Source organism: Loxodonta africana, chromosome 8 (genome assembly GCF_030014295.1).
Source record: "Loxodonta africana isolate mLoxAfr1 chromosome 8, mLoxAfr1.hap2, whole genome shotgun sequence".
NCBI classification, from domain to species: Eukaryota; Metazoa; Chordata; class Mammalia; order Proboscidea; family Elephantidae; genus Loxodonta; species Loxodonta africana.
The window spans coordinates 9462288-9481443 of record NC_087349.1 but is presented as its reverse complement, the minus strand read 5'-3'; the positions used below and the strand labels follow the sequence as shown (position 1 = coordinate 9481443).

The 19156-nt window shown below is 46.0% G+C and overlaps 1 protein-coding gene across 4 annotated transcripts in view; it reads right to left on the bottom strand.

Annotated features, from left to right (window-relative positions):
* Positions 1-5271: 5271 nt before the first annotated feature.
* BRAF (B-Raf proto-oncogene, serine/threonine kinase) overlaps positions 5272-19156 on the bottom strand; it is a 144693-nt gene continuing 130808 nt past the window's right edge. For all 4 annotated transcript variants that reach the window (XM_064289637.1, XM_064289634.1, XM_064289635.1 and 1 more), the window contains 2 exons: positions 17999-18152; positions 5272-12224 (listed from right to left, as the gene is read on the bottom strand). In XM_064289637.1, the coding sequence (XP_064145707.1) occupies positions 12202-12224; positions 17999-18152 (177 nt within the window). In that variant the 3' untranslated portion in view covers positions 5272-12201. The remainder of the gene's footprint in view (positions 12225-17998; positions 18153-19156) is intronic.

Sequence of the window (19156 nt, the reverse complement as noted above, 5' to 3'; positions counted from 1 at the left end):
TGAGGAACTGAGTCTTGAATGCTTGTGTAGCGACCATTCCCTGTGCTCAATCTGCTGGGCTGAGTGACGGATATGCCCTTCCGGCTGCTCCCCTTGGGCTCCAGGCCGCAGATAGGTGTCAGCGCCATTTGCCAAGGAGGACTTGGGGGCCACACACCTGGTCAGTGGCTGGGCTTCACTCTAACTCCAAAGCTGCCACTTACAGACAACAGAGCTCATTTTTAGTACGTGCATTGTCAGCTGGGATCCCTGGTGGTGCAGTGGTTAAGAGCTGTGGTTGTTAATCAAAAGATGGACAGTTGGCATCCACCAACTATTCCTTGGAAAACCCTATGGGGCAGTTCTGCTCTGTCCCGTAGGGTTACTATAGTCAGGATCAACTTGACAGCAGTGGGTTTGGTTTTTGGTTTTGGTTGTCAGCTGAGGGCAGAGACAGATTACCCAATAAGAAGGTGGCATGGGCTTGTGTTTACTTACCGGTCTGTAGTGCACGATTTCACCTGGTTTTCACCACTGACAACCACAGATTAGTAAGCACGCACCATCCAGGCTCTGCTTTCTGTAAGCTGCTGCATTCCATCCTTGCTGGTTCATCTCTTGCCATTTACCCGCTGCAGATGGGTTCCTACCCTCGTGTCTCCGTATTTGCTGTGGGCTGGGCTTCTCCTGAGTGGCCCGCCCTTCAAGATGCTCCCAAGACACACTGAACACCTAGAATTCTGGGGCAAGGAATGGGAAGCAGGAGTGAAACAGGGTTTCTCACTCTTACTAAATTTGTTTCAAAGTACTTCCCAGCTTTCTGTGGTATCACAGCCTTGCTGAAGGTAAACAGGACAGGGTTTCCCTCCATATGCAATAACAAACCAGCACAGGGTAGACATGCCCCAAAGCACAGCTATTGTGTTTTTTGTGACTTAGGCTTTGACTACTTCAGTGTTGGGAACAATGCCGAACAAGAGATGAGACTGTTGTCAAAGGATTTTGGTTTTCTGAAGGGCAGCCAGGCAGCCAGCCGGGAGGGTTAGTGGAGCTGAGGGCCCTGTGAAAAGCACCATGGGCAGTATGCTCCGTGGGGGAGCTGGGTGTGTCTTGGGGGGTTAGGGAGGGCATTTGAGCCGAGCCCTGAACTAACAGCCCCAAGAAGCAGCAGTTGTGTGAACATCCGAGGAAGAGTTCTCCAGGGACAAAGGACAGAAGAACGCAGGCGGGGGGACCCAGATGGCCGTGGGGTCCCAGAGAAGGGGCAGGTTGTCAGATGCCGAGGCCTTTGCCCACCCTGAGCAGGCGACAGGAGGGTGCCTGGACTGTGGGTTCACTACCCCTTATTCTCCCCCGATGTCAGCACGGGCACAGGGCAGAGGGGCAGGAGGGAGCAAGCACCACTGCCGGCACCCCGCTCCACTGCCGGCTCCTGCCTGTTGTGAGGTGCTGGCGACACCTGCCCTGTTTGTTTCCTTACCTGGTAAGGTGAGCGCCTCACTGGTGACGACACACTCAAGGTCTTCAGAGATTCTTCGCACTCGTGGGTCTCATTTTCAGTGTCCCCCCTTACTATGTAATCAAGTGGAAAAGAATCGTCTGCAACAGTGAGCTCAAGCAGGACAACCCTACTCTTGTCCTTAGAAATCACTCAGACTTGCTTGACATGAATTAAAAGGTGACTAAAAAAGCAGCATTTTTCTACACTCGGCCGTGCACCTCAGGCTGTGGCTCCAAGGGATGGGGCTCCACCTGCTACAGCCTACCGGAACACTTCGTGGGCGTGGTTCCCAAAGATCCGCTAAGTCCTTTTGATTGATGGCTCTATGAGGTTAAATACGAAAAGCTTAGACTTAACTGTGGGCCAGGCACTGTTCTAAACACTTTACGTATGTTAACTTATTAAAACCTCATGTTATTTCCGTTTTGCAGATGAGGAGCTTTACAGACTGGTTAGGTAATTCGCCCCCACTCACACAGCTAGTTAGAGCTGAGGTACAAATCCTGGCTGCCTGGCTGGTAGAGCCGGATGACTGCAGATGTGGTTGACCTTTTTGACCATGACTCGCTGAATGAAGTATTTCACACTGACCTAGCGTATGAATCTGCCTGTACATGGATGTGCACAGTAAAACCGGTGAAAGCTAGAACCTGTGTAAGGCGGAAGCCTGTCAGAGAAGGAAAACTCACTGCATGTTTATGAGGATTCTTAATAGAGAGCGATAGAAAAGCGGTAAACACCCTGTCAAAGGCAGAAACCCTGTGAGACCCGGAAAAAAAGCAGTGCCATTGAGTTCCGACTTTCTGGTTTCACTGTATATGAAACTAAGCAAAAGTTTTATGAGAGAGTCTTTACTTGTGAGCACACAGTATTTACTACTCCTTAGTCTATTCTTTGTTGTCAGTTGCCATCAAATTGATTCCAACTCATGGCGACCCCATCCATGTGTGCAGAGAGAACTGCTCCATAGGGTTTTCACGATCGTGACCTTTTGGAAGCAGGTCCCAGACCTGTCTCCTGAGGCACCTCTGGTTGGGTTTGAACTGCCAACCTTTCAGCTAGTGGTTGAACGCTTAACCTCTTGTACCACCCAGGGACTCCACAAAACCAAAACCCAAACCTACGGCCATTGAGTCATAGCAACCCCATGTGACAGAGTAAAACTGCCCCATAGGTCTTCTAGGCTGTAATCTTTACCAGAGCTGATCGCCAGGTCTTTCTCCCGTGGAGTTGCTGGTAGGTTCAAATCAGTGATTTTTCATTTAGCAGCAGACACTCAACCACTGCACTACCGGGGCTCCTTAGCATCCTTACAAGGTGATGGCAAGTTGAGACCTAAACTGATTTCACTACCCATTAACAGGTGTCAAGGAAACCCTGGTGGTACAGTGGTTAAGAGCTACGGCTACTAACCAAAAGGTCAGCAGTTCGAATTCACCAGGTGCTCCTTGGAAACCCTACGGGGCAGTTCTACTCCATCCTATAGGGTACTGACTCGATGACAGTGGGTTTTAATGAGTGTCAAACCGCATTTTGAAAAACTGATGTAGTGCTTAAAGAAGGGCTCTGGAGTCAGACTTGCTGTGAGCTTGGACAAATACTTGATCACCTGTCAATCGGATTACATAGTTTAAATGTGCTAACATGTAAAGCTCTTAGCACGGCATCTGGCATGAAGTAAATACTCTCTAAATGGAAGCAGCTGTTACTTCTAGACCAAGTGTTAGACCACGGGGTCTAAGCTAAGTTTACAGGGACCAGTGTAACTTATAAATAAAAGCTTCCACATAGAGACAGTTGTGAAGTTGTAAAGAGATCCCAACAGAAATAATGCTGGCTCCGCCCCCAGCCCCCCCCCCAAGGTAAAACTACGCAGCACTTCAGGATACCTCGTTCTCCTTTCCCCATGCGTGGGTCAAAGGACGTTCAAGGTAAGCTCTAGGGCGTGTGGCCTGGGAGACTGAGAAAAGTGGCTGCATGAATGGAAAGGCAGGAGGTGAAAGAATCATCGACTGCGACAGAGAAGATGGTGTAAGTTTTCGCCTTTAAACAACTGGATTTCTAGTTAAACTGGCAAGAGGTACTGTGCAAGCAGCACTCGTGTGCGTGTTACAGGACCAGCGGCAGTCAGCTTGGCCCACAGGCCCCTAGAACTCTGTGGAAGGGTCGGTCCTGTGGTTGCTACCCCCTCCCCTCAGGAGCACGTCCAGGAGGCAGAGCTGCCCCTGTCAGTGTGCCCACCTGGCCTACCTCAGCAGCAGGCCCTCTGCTTTTGCCCCTGGACTAGGTGTGGTCACTTGGTGCGATGGGAGCAGAGGTGGGCGGGTAAGCCGAGAATGTCCATTTCCAGACACACATGCACCCGTTTCTATCCAGATCTCGTTACAGCCATCATGAGCACGACACAATGATATAGATTTTAAAAGTGCTGACCTGGGAACAAAAGTCCTGGCTGAGTTGTGGCTACATGGGCCGAGGCATGTCAACCTTCGGGGCTTCACACTCAGGAACTGGAATGAGGGGGCTCAGGCCAGATTGGCTTTGAACACTTTCTGTTCTGTTGTTCTATTATTTATGAGAACTATATCTAACCCAGGCACTTGGTCCGATTGTTATCACAGCCCCTAGTTAGAGAAAATTCCGGACGAGCCAGTGTGGTAGAGTTCTTTATAACAATTTGATCATAATAACCACGGCATTGGTAACTGTAGGCTAAGTTTTAAGGAAAACCTCTAACAGAGTAATAGATTCTTAAATAATAAGGCCACAACTGCTCCGCCGTATTGAGGTACAGAGGTTATTTAGAAAATGCATTTCCTTATGGTTCCCAGCACAGAATTGGGCTTTTTGGATGAGAACACTGCGGTGGACAGAATACTTAGTCTCAGCACCATTTTAGGGTCTGCATGAGGATGAGAAGCCGGATTCCCCAAATGAGCCCTCCTGCAGACTTTCTGCCCTCCATGTTCTCTCAGATACAGGGTTTCGAAGGGGAAGTTTCAGAATAGTGTTTGCCTCTCTTCCAGAAACTCGGCCCAGTATTTTGATATGGTATGTCTGAAGATAATCGAAGTGTTTTTCAAACTTCATGTCATGAAATCAAATGCACGAAGTCAATTCAGTCAGTGAAACCAGCGTTAAGGTGATAACATAAAAAACATGAATGCGTAGTTTCAGATATTTACGCTTACGTGCACGTTTTCTGTGTCACTGCAGAAAACGTATTATTGTGAGTTGTGTTGAAAGATACCATTCTAAGGCGAACTTGCACAGACTCCTTCTTAAATACCCAGTTACAACCCACATTTCCAGGGAAACACACAGAGCACCGCAGTCCTTTTAAACCACCGCTACATCAAGTCACCACATGAAGCACGGGTGGGTCATAACCAACAGCTGGCACACCACCATCACCACCGCAAGTCGGACGTCAGAGGTAACGTACCAGGCCTCTACCTGGGCCGCTTACTTCTAAATATTCCTCAGAGAAGTAACTTCTACCCAGCAAACTGTAACCTGCACTATGAAACAAGCATCCCTTTCTCAGCCCCCACCACCCAGAGGGTCGGCCTGCTGCCCGGCTGCCCTGTCCCTGGCGTGACCAGGCCCTGCTGCCCTGTCCCTGGTGTGATGTGCTAGAAGAACGACCTGGCTGGAGGCAGCTCCATGCAGTCAATCTTTATTAGAGCAGAGTTCGCATATTCACATCAAGTACATAGAACTTTTTTGCCTTTTATATAATACAGAGTTTTTAAATAACTTTACACAGAAATAAATTTCTTCAATCTGAATTTCAGCTATCTTTTTTTATTTAATTCTCCATGCTTTCTATCCAAACTGAACAATATTTTCCATTGTACAAATTTACATGAGAAAAACTCCAAAGTACAAATGAAGGGACCTGAGCAGGAAAGAGAACCAAAGTATCAGGAAGTAGGGATGGGAAGAATTAAAAAAAAAAAAAGAAAAAAAGGGCTCAAGCAAACATTGAAGATTACAGAACAAGAGGGAGACGTCATCCATTTAACTGAAAATAAAGGTCCTTTTATTTATGAATTGAAAAATAAGCTTTAAAAATAGTTATTCCATTGTAATTTTTGCAAAGCAGGTACAGTCTGTGGACAGGTAAAAAGTTCCACCTGTTCCCTGGGCACACGCCCGACACACGAGCTCTTTTGGCCGCTGAGCGGGGCTGAGGTGAATCACCGTGAAGTGTGTCTGTGACTTGCTGGGGCAGTAATCACGGCTGCCGGCACAGGCGGGGGGGGGGGGGGCGGATGCCCCCTCTGCTCTCCCCCTGAGGAGAAGTGCATGAAAAGGGGGCAATCTCCTCTTTCTGGGCCCAAAGCACAGAGCCACTGCAGCTCCTGAAGGGAACTTGGCCCGGTGTCAGCCAGCAGTGAGCTGAGCCCTGGTTGTTGTCCTCTCCCGTTTTAGCAGAAGCAGCAACTGCTGAGTGAGGAAGGGTCAGAGTGGTCACTGCTAACCTGAGTCACTCTGATCCGTCCTTCACACAGGTGGTGCCACGAAGGCCTGACTGGGGCCATACGTGCGGTGTGGCCGAGGACACAGGATGTCACACGGGGGGAGGGCACAGCACACACGCACACACACCCCTATGTAAACTAAACAAGAAGATAAATAAGACATAGGTCAGCCGCTGGGTGTTGGTAACAACGTGAATGACAAGCTATGATGTGTTTACATAGCTGGCCTCAGCTACGAACATACACAGGTGTATCAGGAAGGAATGATTTTTTAAAAAACCGTTCACAGCTTAGAATAAAAAAGCACACTTATTGCACTCTTACACTGTATCTCAGGTAATTAGAGTTTATCTCCCACCCTCACATCTATCCCCCCACCCGCCCCATTTTGGTCCATTTTCACTACGTTTGTGCCTCATCTGTGAGCTCTGTTGCTTATGCTAGACTGAAGTTCCCTCCTATGTGACTGCTACCACCCAAACACACGTGGGCTAAAAAAGGCTTCACACAGAAATGCAACATAGTCATTTTCAAAACCAGACCGGGGCGAAGCAACCCACTGCTGACCCCGCTCCACCCTGGAGACGTCACCTTCCCTGCGTGTTTTCTGTGGGTTTCACATCCGACCCCCCGTGGCAGGGCAGGGCAGGGCAGGGCAGGGGAGGGCAGGGCGCCACAGGGACAGCCAGTGGTGGGGCACTGACGTGCTGGCAGCCTTCAGGACAAGCAAATGGTTTGCACCATTTTTTTTTTATACTAGCATGAATGAACATTTCAGTTCTTTGTTTTCAAAGAGAACTTCAATCTACAGAATTCTTCAAAAAAAAAAAAGAAAGACTGTGCCCTCCTGCACAACAGTGAGTTTTATCATTGTAATTAGTTGAAACAGCTAAACAAAGCCCAGGATTTTAATGAAGGTGATTCAATCATCAGTTGGGGTTGTATATCCTGAAACAAAAGATGGGCTTCACTCACTGCACTGAGGTGGGGACTAGCTGTCCCTATGTGGTTTTTTAAAGCACTGCTACCTTAATCTAAGATTTCTGGACTTAACTTCTTGTTCTCTTCCACCTTACAAATAGTACCCTTTCTGCAACTGACAGAGTTTAGGACTGAATTTCAATTTCAAATGTCTTTGCCCAAAGAGAAGTGAGAACAATGGGTTCTCTGAAAACAACAAAGCACAGCTTACTCTCCAGTGTACTGACTTGACAGAACACCTTACCAGTCTTCCGACTGAACCAGAGCTAACAATTTGGAGCCCCAGGACCCTGACCACCACTCCACTGTCCTCTGGCCAAGAGGCAGGTCACCACCTCCGCAGGCCCCCCTCAGGCTGCAACCTAAGGACACTGGGATGCTGCGATGCTCCAGTCCAACCAGGATCACACACGGAGGGCGCTCCACCTGGTCAGTCACTGCAAATGTCACACCCTTGGCATGGATGCTTCCAGAGACCTACCTGGCTGGTCTGCTGGGGGAGGAGCAGCAGCAGCAGCACAGTCCTTAATTCGCTTAATGCTTAATTCGCACACAGTCCTGGGGAGCAAGATTACACTTCAAACTCAGAAAAAACCCACGCCAAGGCTGGCAGCGGTGCCTGGAGATGGTGAAGATGCACTTGGCCGTGAGCTTCACCCACCATTCTCACCAAGTCTGACGCGCAGGACTCCAGCCTGAACTCAGGTCTAACCTGCCTGCAAACTCGCCTGTGGCATAAAAGTTCCATGCTTGAAGAACCGATGGGAGTAGAAAAATTTCTCTAGAAATGTCACTTCACTACATTTTCAACCTAATTGCTCTAGGTGATAAATATATCTGACTATACTAAGGATTAATGTGCTTTAAAAAAATAGTTTTGTTCACTGAAAACTGACCTTCGTTTTCTCATTTTTTTAATGTGATTTTGGCTATAAACTCTTTAGTGCATTTATCTTTGCAGGTTAAGTTGCACTCTAAAAAATACTAATGCAGCGGAGTGAAGCCAGAGTGCCTGCTCTCTTACAAATCACTGATTTCTGCTAAAAGTTTAGCTTTTTTTTTTTTTATTGCATCATGAAGGCACAGTAAGATCATTTGGCAAATTGTCAAGGTATCTCCCAGAGCCTTGCCTACACCACGCTGATGTGTGACCTGCTCATGCTCACAGGAGCCTTCCATCTCCGGCTGTGGCTTTTCTAGCCTCGTGGTTGGAGCATGCTAGTCTCAGAGGACTGATGGTTCTCGAGCACTTACAATGCCAACCTGGACCAAGAAGGGGATCTTGCAGATGGGTGGCCACCTACCCTCCTAGAGGGGCAGCATCTGTACGAAGACTTACGCCTGTGACAAAGCCATGGCCAACTTGTGATGAAGACGCACCGTCTTGGCAAGTCTGACCCGTTGCTATTGAGTTGATTCTGACTCACAGCGACCCCAAAGGACACAGCAGGCCTGCCCCATTTTTCTCCCAAAGAGTGGCTGGTAGATTCGAACTGCCGGCCTTTTGATTATCAGCCGAGTGCTTCACCACTGTGCCACCATGCAGCCGATTCAAGGTTCAGATTCTGGAAGGTACCCCAGTCGATTGCGGCACCACCTGCACTGACATGCAGACACTCGGTGCTACACGTTCACCGCTTGAACACGTGATGTCCTCTAGGGCAAACGAGTACTGCGGTCCAAGCTAGAGTCTCAAACCACCCTCATGTTCCGGAGCCCCTGACTGTTAAGTTTAAAATAGATATTTGTTTCCTCATTCTGAGGAGGTAGTTTTTGGAAAGGTCCCCTGAACCCTGCGACGTATTTCAAACTAAGCTAGACGATGTTTGCAAGGGTGGCTAGTGCGCCAAGTGTGGGGGCCGGTGCGGTATGGCTGGTCAGTGGGGGACGGCGTGGGGTGGGGGAGGGCTTTAGGCAGACAGCGCTGAAGGCGGGAGTGCTTTCTTTAACTATATATACTCTCTTCTCCAGCGCCCACATGGATACAAAACATCCCTTTGGGGTTTTACCTTTGAAGGTACCCCCGTCTGTCCTTCCAGATCTTAAGTACAATCGGGGCAGGACGGCCAGGAACCAGATTTGACAGCTAGACAGAATCTGCTTTTAAGGTCCACATAAATACACATATCACATTGGGCTTTCTCTTCACAAACCCTTTTTAAAAACTGCTTTTTGGTCCAAGTACTTCAATGGCAAATGTCCAGGACCAAGACTGGTTTAATGACGAAAAAGGTGCACCTGGAAGACCACCTATTTTAACATAGTCCTTTGTGGCTGCCCTCCAGGTCTGCAGAAGGTTCACCTCTCCTGGCCAGAAACAAAGCCTCCCACAGGGCCGCCACAGCCTCAGGGCCAGCCAGCACAGCAGCCCACCTTCTATACAGACCCTTGCAAAGTGCGTGGCCTGGATACGGAGCTCTTCCTTGTATTTCCTCAGGAGCTCCAAAGTCTACAGTTTGGATCCACCAGCCACCCGCTGGAACCCTACGGGGCAGTTCTACTCTGTCCTATAGGATTGCTGTGAGTCAGAACTGACTTGACAGCACACAACAGTGTAAATATCAAGAAACAAAGCAATCCAAATACAAACTCCTTTTCATGCAATTTGTAGACTAGGGGAAAAACTATTTGATGAAGACAAGGAAGATTTTAAAGTTTTACTAATTTTTATTTGTAAGGGCTCTATAAAACCTCTCAAGAATACCCTGAGCCTGGCTTCTGGGCACAGCTTTGCTTTCAATCAAGTCTACTCCCCTTTTTCAAATGAGATAGCAACCTATTCCGAAAGGAAAGGGAAGGAAGTGTGTCGCTCTGAATTTTGTTTTGAAAATCCAAATTCTCAGCTACCTCCCTAAGTACTGCCTGTCTCTCGGCCTCACTCCTCTGGCAGGTCACCTGCTTGGTTGAATCCAGAGGACACCCCTTTGGTCAGGCCTAGGTTTCTTCACCCAGTTGGGGAACCATGACCATGTCAAAAGTATTTCAAAGCAAAGCAGTGCAGCTTTCAGGAGGGGCAGCACCCTGGCCCCAGCCGTCCTTGGTCAGCCTGGCCACTGCCGCCTCCATGACCCTCAATACTGTAAGACCTTGCTCTGCTCCTGAACACCGCAGAACGCACGGCTTTCAAACTGACGAAGAACTTCAGATAATTTTCCATTTTATTGGGACAAACTTTACAAGCCCATGAGATTTTCAGCAGGCCTTCCTCTGAATTCAGGATTTTAGCAAAAGCCATCTAATGGTGGTGAGCTTCAGTAGGCTGAAATGTAGATAGGGCCAGGAGTTATAACTTGAAGTTTTAAAATAATGAATTAGTTCTCTGATTTATTTTAGTTCCTGTCTAATTTCTCTCAGGTCCTTGGCTGAGCTAAGACACCTGATTTAATTGATGTCCCTATATCCTGATAAGTGATTCTAGACTCCAGAGAAGGGATAGGAAGTTGCCGCCAACATGTCCAGAGTCACTTCGCTTACTCCTCCTGTGATTTACACTACACTGCAGTACAGGTACAGGCCAAGGGAAGCCTGACCAGGTTTCATTTCCCACTTGTGCAAAGGTAAGAAAGAATGAGGTTCTTAACACCACAGCAGCTCTTTCCAGAAAAATAACTGATGTCAGGCTTCACACATTCTTCCTCAGTCCCAACAGCCCTAAAATGTCTCCATTCTCTGCCTGAGGAACTCAGCTGCCGAATCATTCACCTTTTGAAGACCAGGCTTGGGAAAAAGGAAGGAGAGTTACTGGAGACACTACCATTTTTATTTTAGGGTGCACATTCTAGACAGAGGGCTGGAAAGAGGATGCAGGGCGGACTGCGGGAGAGTCAGCTGGAAGAAATGATGAGATATTAGTAAAGATGTTAGTGTGGATCCAGCAAGTACCATTGATTTAAAAATTATAAATATTTGTCATTATGCTAAGACTCCCCATATTTAGGTAGAGAAAAGGATAACGATTTTTCTTTAAAAGTTGCTAATGTAACAAAAATACAATTTGCAGGATATATAATTCTGATGGGAAGTATTTATTCCAATTCAATTAAATCTGAAAATTATTTTCTTTCAGTAAAAATATAAATAGAAGAAACTCAGAAATTAAAACCTGTACCTGACATTTAAACTACATAAATTTCTCACATTCAAAACTGTCACTGAGCAGTTTTGTAGGCCTCCGAAGAGATACAGCCATGGCATTTTGCGTCCTAGGCAAAGGAGCCACAGGAGTGCTTGGTGACTGACTGGAAGAGCTGAGGAGGAAGATATAAACTGTATTTTCCTGAGAACTTGCTACATTGTGGAGGGGAAATCCCCAAATGCTTGTCCTCATTGCTGGACCCAGTGAGAAAAGGCGGCGTGTGTGACAGACTCCCCAGCCTGCATGGCCAGCAGACACCCTCATGAGTGAGGAAACAGAGGCCAGAAACCCACAGGTAAGGAAAAAGATGCAGCATTCCCCTTTCCTCCAGACCCCACAGTACCTCCTCTTCTCTCTCACCCTCCATCCCAGTGAAGTAGCTTCCTGTTGATAAACGGTGTCAAAGCTTGAAAGGCCCCTCAGGGAAAGGCCTCCTGAGGGAAAGGGACCATCAGGGGAAAGTTTCCTCAGGGAAAGGCCCCCTCGGGGAAAGGCCCCTCACAGAAAGGGCCCCCTGGGAAAGGCTCCTTACAGAAAGGGTCCCCGGGGAAAAGCTCCTCACAGAAACGGCCCCGGGGAAAGGCCCCTCACAGAAAGGGCATGCTGCATTTTGTTCCATCCCTCAGAAATTCACCAGTGGGGGTGGGGAAAGAGCGCACCACAAACTCCCAGAACAGGACAGAGAACAAGGCTTGGTGACTGAACCGCCCCATCAGGTGATCAGCCACACACAGATCTGGTGGTTAGAAGGGCAGGGTGGGCTGGCAGACCTTCCAGAGCCAATCTCCCAAGCTGCAGCAGCAGGTCCTTTCCATCATGCCTGACCATCAAAAGGTCAGAGGTCAGGGTCTCTCCTCTTTCTTCCTGGGAGCGGGCAGACTCGTGTGCACGTGGTGTTTGTGTTGAAGAAGAAACACTGGCAGCAGAGAATTCTCGTTCCTAAAGCATTCTTCCCTCTTTTGTTGGATGGGAAATTCCATTCTGTTCCACACTAGCTTATGCATTGAACATTTTTTATCTTTAAAAAAAGATCTGAGGAACAGAACTGTTTTGATGTTAACAAACTGTACGAACACAAGACTCAAGAAATAAGAGCAGATGCTGCCATGATGGTGTGGCTACTTGAAGGCTGCAAATTCTCCTGTAGAGGGAGAACAAGAGCTAATTTTAAAAAACTTATCTCAAATAGCTGTGAGACAAAGAAAAGCCTCCTGGAAACCTCACTGAAAGCTGACCAGTTACACATTACAAATCTAGCCACCTTATCACTAATGTAAAAGCCAAAATGGCTGAAACCTCTGAAAGAACACCACCTCCATAATATATGGAATTCGGACCAGTGAAACGTTAAGGCAGCCGTGTCAACTGCACATCAAATCCAGAGAAGTCTCCCCGGCTGGCTTTTCATGCCATAGTTCAGTCAGGCTGCAAGCAGTTCCAACACACACAACTTCTCAGACACTGATGATAAAATAGTAGGTCAGTTTACAGAATAGATTTTTCTTGGCATTATCAACCCATCTTCACTTTTCACATTATATTATTATAATGCCATTATCAGGAAGGAATGAGCAGGAATTATCTTTATTTTACAAAAGATAACGGGTCAAACATCGTACATTTGATTCCCCCTGTTAGCCCGTTCCCGTTGAGTTGATCCAGACTCATAGTGACCCTACAGGACAGAGCAGAACTGCCCCATATGGTTTCCAAGGAGTGGGTAGTGGATTCGAACTGCTGAGCTCTTAACCACCGTGACACCAGGGCTCCGTACAATTGATAGAAGAGGAAGAAACTCTGGGCCTTCTATTTCTAGTTAATTTGATCTTTCAAACTACTAAAAAATTAAACACATGCATAGGGCAGGGTACCAAACACAATTCTCAGCAGAAGAAATCCTTTAAAACTCAAAGCCCCTTTGAGGCACTAAGCTCCTTTGGCTTACTGGATTTGGGGGCTTCATGCCATTATTTTTCACCTACCATTTGTCCCCAGTTTCTACTTGTAACTAGAAGCCACTGCCTCCTGTCATATACCCGACAGCTAAATGGTGGACTGGTTAACAGCTGACAACGACCAGCACCCAGTCAATCTAAACCTGGTTTTTCAGTACTAGCCGCTTCTGACGAGGATCCACGCAATCACTCACATGACTACGCTATTCAGTAGCTAGTCCAGGAATAACCTATCCATTTTCTGATCGCTATTAGATTGCAGCTGGTTGCTAGAGAACGCTGGCATGTCCCAACAAACAGAAGACTGCTAACGACTGGCTGACTGAATCCTGGACTTGTGTGGTGATGATATCAGCTCTACTTCAGTGCCCGTTATACGCCCGGGGCCTCACCGAGCACTTCATACACATTTGATCTGCTTAATAACCCTCTGAGGCAGGTACTGCTATTAATTTCACTGGGCTCAGAGTGGCTAAATGACTTGCCTGAGATCACACAGTTAGAAAATTCCAGAGCTGGAATTCAAAGCCAGGTTCTGACTCCAAAGCCCAGGGTTTTACCAGTTAGAAAGTCTCTGAACAGTTTTCAGTAATTAAGGATTTGTTTTCCCACTCGAATATAACTATTAATGGGACTTCAGACAGTGATGCTTTCCTCTCCACCCAACAAATAACCAACTGGGGTATCATGAAATCAGAGTCAGCAAGTGTTGTTCGCTGCCACCGGGGCGGCCTGTGACTCACGGAGACCCCATGTGGAGCTGCTCCATAGGGTCTTCCCGGCTGTGATCTTTACAGAAGCAGACCACTAGGCCTTTCCTCAAGTGTAAGTGATGAGACAAAGTCAAGAGAAGGTGAAGTTAAAAGGATCCTCTTAAAGTTAGAGGATCCGGAGCTTGGCACTGATGTAAAAACCACAGCCACGTCACTAAGCCTTGGGGAGCAAACACCGTGCGCACAGTCACGGGAGACGCACGTGTTGTCAGAGCCTTTAGAAACACAGACATTCCCATGTCTGTGGCTTACGGTCCAAGGACATTATGTTGTTAGGGTTGCTATTTTCAGTATTTTAAAACATTTCTTTAGATAAAGTGATTTGCAACATTCTTATGAATAATCACTCTATCTAGCAGAATCTAAATCTCATTAAAGGAAGGCAATGTGAAAATAGGATTTACTTAACAGAAGCCTTTATAAACAACAGCTAGAGTTCATTCACTGAGGGGATATCAGAAAATAATAAAACCTAAGCCACATCTTGCAAAACAAATTTAAAAAATGCTTTAAAAAAAAAACCTTCAGAAAATGTTTCCTATTCATTGTAGCACTTAGATACACCAGTTTTTTGGAATAGTATTCTATTCCCCAAACTTAAATTTTAGCTTCAAAATAAAAGCAAACAAAACAACTCCCCAAAGCACAAAATCTTATCAATGAGCTCCCAGTCAAATACAAATAAGCGAACACTGGGAATCCTCCCTCCAGAGTCTGCTGCTTTTCCTACGACAGCTAGGCTTGAGGGGGTGGGGGGGAAGGGTTCACAGCTTAGGGATTAAGAAAGTAGAAACCTTTCACTGTATGTCCCTAAGGTGTGGAGAAACCTCAGGGAAAACGGGAGCAACAAGTGACGGATCTACTTTGGAGAAAAAATCTTTTTGCCCCTACTCCTCCTTGCACATCTGGGGACACCCCGCCCCACCCCAGCTGTGTGAAGCTCTTTGGTGTGAACACTCAGATCGGCTTCATGACTTTTTGAGAATCTTGGTAAAATCAATTACAGGCCAAAGTGACACACCTTCCCCGCTTTCTGGTTGAGAATAACCTAAGCTCCATTTTCCACTTGACTGTATGTAAGAACAGGGCAGAGAACACTTGGGAAGAAGACTTTCAAAACAGGACCTGGGGGTTTCAGACACCTCAAATATCATGGTTTGTTTGTTTAATGTGAAAGCTTAGGGCTTTATTAACTGGTTCTAAATTATTACCACATAAAAAAATAAGTACCCTTTATTCCAGAATTGACTATTCCAGCGGCTATTATACATATATTTTGATATAATTCCCTAAAGATAAAAGATGCTGTGGAAAATCTAGGATGCTTTTTTGCATGGATCAGTCACTGCTGTTAAGTGTGGGTGGCGCCACCTGAAGCCCTTCAAGGCCGCTTCAGAAGGATGAGGGTTGTTTTGGCAGATCCACTGGGCTTTTCCAATTCTTAGAGGCAGGGTCACAGGAGAGGTGAAATATTTAGTCAAATTAACTGACAAAATGTTTTAGTCATGAAGTAACCGTTTCATGTTATTATAAAAAAAAGTCGGATTATACCCTTAAATTGCCACTTGAGAGAAAGGCCATTTAAGCGGATAAGCTAAAGTCACTATTTTAGAGGGAATAATTTTAACTAGTCATTTAGTATTTAAATGGTTAGTTCAATATTGTAGTATCTTAAAATAAACAAACCTGAAGCATTTGATTAAATCCTGTGATGCCCAAATTGTTTAAAATCAAGAAGACAAATAGCATTTCTCATGATTGACTAGTAAAACTTTTAAAATGTGAAATATATTTTATAAAAAGGTTGCCTCATAAATAAAGCAACCAACTTTAGTGAAAACACAAGAAGGCTCAAGTTTCAGGAAAAAAGCAGTCGGTTCCCTAGTCAAAGAGATTACCTCCACATAAAACCCAAAACCAAACCCACGGCTGTCGAGTTGATTCTGACTCATAGCGACCCTACAGGACAGAGGAGAACTGCCCCATAGAGTTTCCAAGGACCGCCTGGTGGATCTGAACTGCAGACCTTTTGGTTAGCAGCCACAGCACTTAACCACTACGCTACCAAGGTTTCCTACCTCTACATGGGATTAGGAAAAATAACGTTTTTCTTTATTGGAAGAGTGTACCTAAAGCTAGTATGAAACAAAAAACAAAACAGAAAGTAAGTTACTATACAAAAGTGATTCAACTCTTACGTTTCCCACGTCTCTAGATCCATGCTATCTAAACATCTGACCTGCTGTATTTTCCTGTTCTTCCAGTCTGAAGGGAGAGGAGAACTACTGGGAGACGCCCTGGAGACCCCAGAGTGTCTACGCGAAGGCACCATGAGATTCTGAGCAGCTCTAGAGCTCAGCAATGCCTCCTGGCAAAGGGGCCTGGGGCAGGAGGAAAGAGGAGACGGGCGGACAGTGGGGCCCTGGGCAGGGTGGCGCGGGGATGAAGGGAGTGGAAGAAGAAAGGAAGATACAAGTGACGCAGGCAGACTGGGAAATCACAGGAACAGCTCTAGCAGATTTTTTGAGCATTCCACAGACCGAGTCTATTTTGTAAAACTTATCATGCTTGCTATTCCATTTACGAATAAATTAAACCCCATCTAACAGTTACTAATAATCGTATCTTTAGTTTCATGGGAGGATTTAGAAAACATGCACTTTGAGGTTTGGCATGTTACATTCTTTTACCCTTTTCTTATTTTTGTTTTTTAAAATATGAGAAATGTCCTTGCAAGTCATGAATCAATTTCTAAAAACACGATGGCATTCCTTATCTTAAACTGCCCATGTGAGGGGAAAAGGTGTGCCATGATTACTACTGAGTCATTTCCCTGCACGAAACCTAACCTCTTCACATGAAGGAAGTATTTCCAAGTTAACTGGTGGTACCGAACAACTAAATTAGCATTATTTTAAAGTCTCATCAATTTTCTCCTTTACTGCCTTCAAAGAAGGGAGCATTTACGCAGATGGCGTCTGTCTGTTGGCCATACTTAAGTCACCACAAATGCAAAGTGTTGAGTGACGATGTAGTTAAGAGGCTGGCTCGGAAGGAGAAGGCAGCCTTGAGAAGTCCACGCCGCTGCCTTCACTTCTGACCCCCGAGTCACAGTAACAACATGCTAACTATCACACTGAAGCCACCGAAATGCAAGCCCTGGAAAGAAAGCGCTAGCAAGTAACTTCACACTGTGGAATGCAAAAAGGAGGACAGCAGCCATTCGGAATCAGCAGAATCTTGCCGGGTAACGAGTACAGGGGGACATGAATTTTTTGAGACACCGACAAGGTAATTGCTCAGATATGTACCATGAGAGATAAGTATACAGTAATAATCACTTTTAAAAATCTATTACCCGGCTGTTTGGCAACCAGTTATCTAAAAGAAAAACAGACACACCTGCAGGTTCTCAGAGAACTCTGTGAGGCTTTTTTTGGCGGGGCGGGGGGCAATGCATTTGCAAGGAAATTCGACTTTCCATGTGTAAGACATCTTTAATACACAAAGTAATATTATCTAACAGGAGCTCCAACTCACAACATTCTCCCCACTAAAAATTCAAAGTTCAGAAACTTATGTCAAAGATGCCGCTCCTCAGCACTAAAACTCTGGTCATCTCTATCCACGTTATTTACAAAAAGCAATTCAGTCTACTGCTTTAAGGAAAAAAGGGACATCCAAACTCTCCAAAAACAGTTACAGAAAAAACGTTAAGAATAAAACCAGGATGGTTTAGACCTGGTGTCTTCCTCAGACAGGTCCGTTTGCTTCACCTCCCTCCGGGCCCCACTGTCCCCACCCAACCTTGGGGCTTGTCACATGTATGGCTGATGAGAAAAGTTTCATCGAGGAAACAATACTTAACAGACTCAAGTAAATCAAACAAACTCGAAATAAGAAGTAAATCCTCTGGAAGAGGCACTGCAAATTTTTAGCAATGTTGGTGTATTTTAAACACACTCAGATGCTGAAAATCCAATGCTAAGTATGACTTTCAGATTAGGAAAAAATTATAATCCCATCTTTAAAAAAAATCAGTGTTCTTTGGTGCACCTCTTTAAAACAAGAACGCCCTATCCAACCTAACAGACGTGTGAGTGCGTGCACGTGGTCGTTCCTCGTGCCCCGCCGGCTGACACCCCGCCCCCCCCCCACCGAGTGGCCTCAGTGGACAGGAAACGCACCGTAGCCCCCTGCCTGGATGGGCGTTTTTGGAGAAGCACAAGCATACAGACTAAAATCCTCTGTTTGGAAGCCGGCCCGATTCAAGGAGGGTTCGGATGCACTGCGGTGAATTTTTGGCAATGAGCGGGCCAGCAGCTCAATAGAGGCAAGAATCTAAAAACAAACAAAAACAAAGAAGAGTGAAAATCTGGGTGGTGTAAATCTTTAAGAGCCCCAATATATGTTACAAGAAGGCACCTGGCATCATACATACTTTTCAGTGTTACCCTAAATGCCTGGGGAAATATTTGAAGAAAAATATTTCTCCTTAAAAAAAAAAACAAAACAGAAAACTACCAAGCCACTGTATCTTTTATCCTTGTGAACAGAATGGGAGAAATAACCCACAGTTAGCTTTTGTTCACATTTTACAGGAGTTGCAAACTGTGGAGCAGAGAGTAACAACATTTTAGCCTAATTCTATACCCACTGGTCATTCTATACCTATTGGAAGAAGACACATATATGTAAATGAAGACTCTAGAGCCATTCCTGAACACAGCCTTGACAGCACTGTGTTCTTTAAAGGAACTCAGCTGGGAGTAAAGTCTGACTAAGGGCAGGGCCCACCCCCCCGGACCACAAGCGGCACAGGAGTGAGAGGGACAGTGGGTAGCCCCGCAGAGTAAGAAACTCATACAGACACAAGAACACAAACACGGAGGGAGGCGCAGGGGACGCTGAGGTACAAAAAAAGTTACTACCCTTGAGGGCCTGCACCTGAGAAAACACAATTATTTTCATAAAAATGTTTTTTGAACATGTGATGGGTTTATTTTCATGTTCACATAGAGTCATAAATATTCTTAAGGCTTTTTAGTTTCTAACATGGTAATTCATAAAAGCTCCTTGGGGTCTTCAGTACTTTTTAAGAGTGTAAGAGGGTTCTGAGACCAGAAAAGTTTGGGAACCGCAGGATGGAAGAAAGCCTTTTTGAGTAGTTTGAATCAGGACCCCAGTGTCCAGGCTGCCACTGCTCAGCCTCTATGAGTCTGCTTCTCTGGTGTCTACACGTGGAATCCGACCCTCAAAACACAAACCATACCCGCAAAGGTGCTTAAAATTCTGCATGTGACTGTTACCAGGCTTTGCATAAAACTCAGTGCCAAAACCAAACC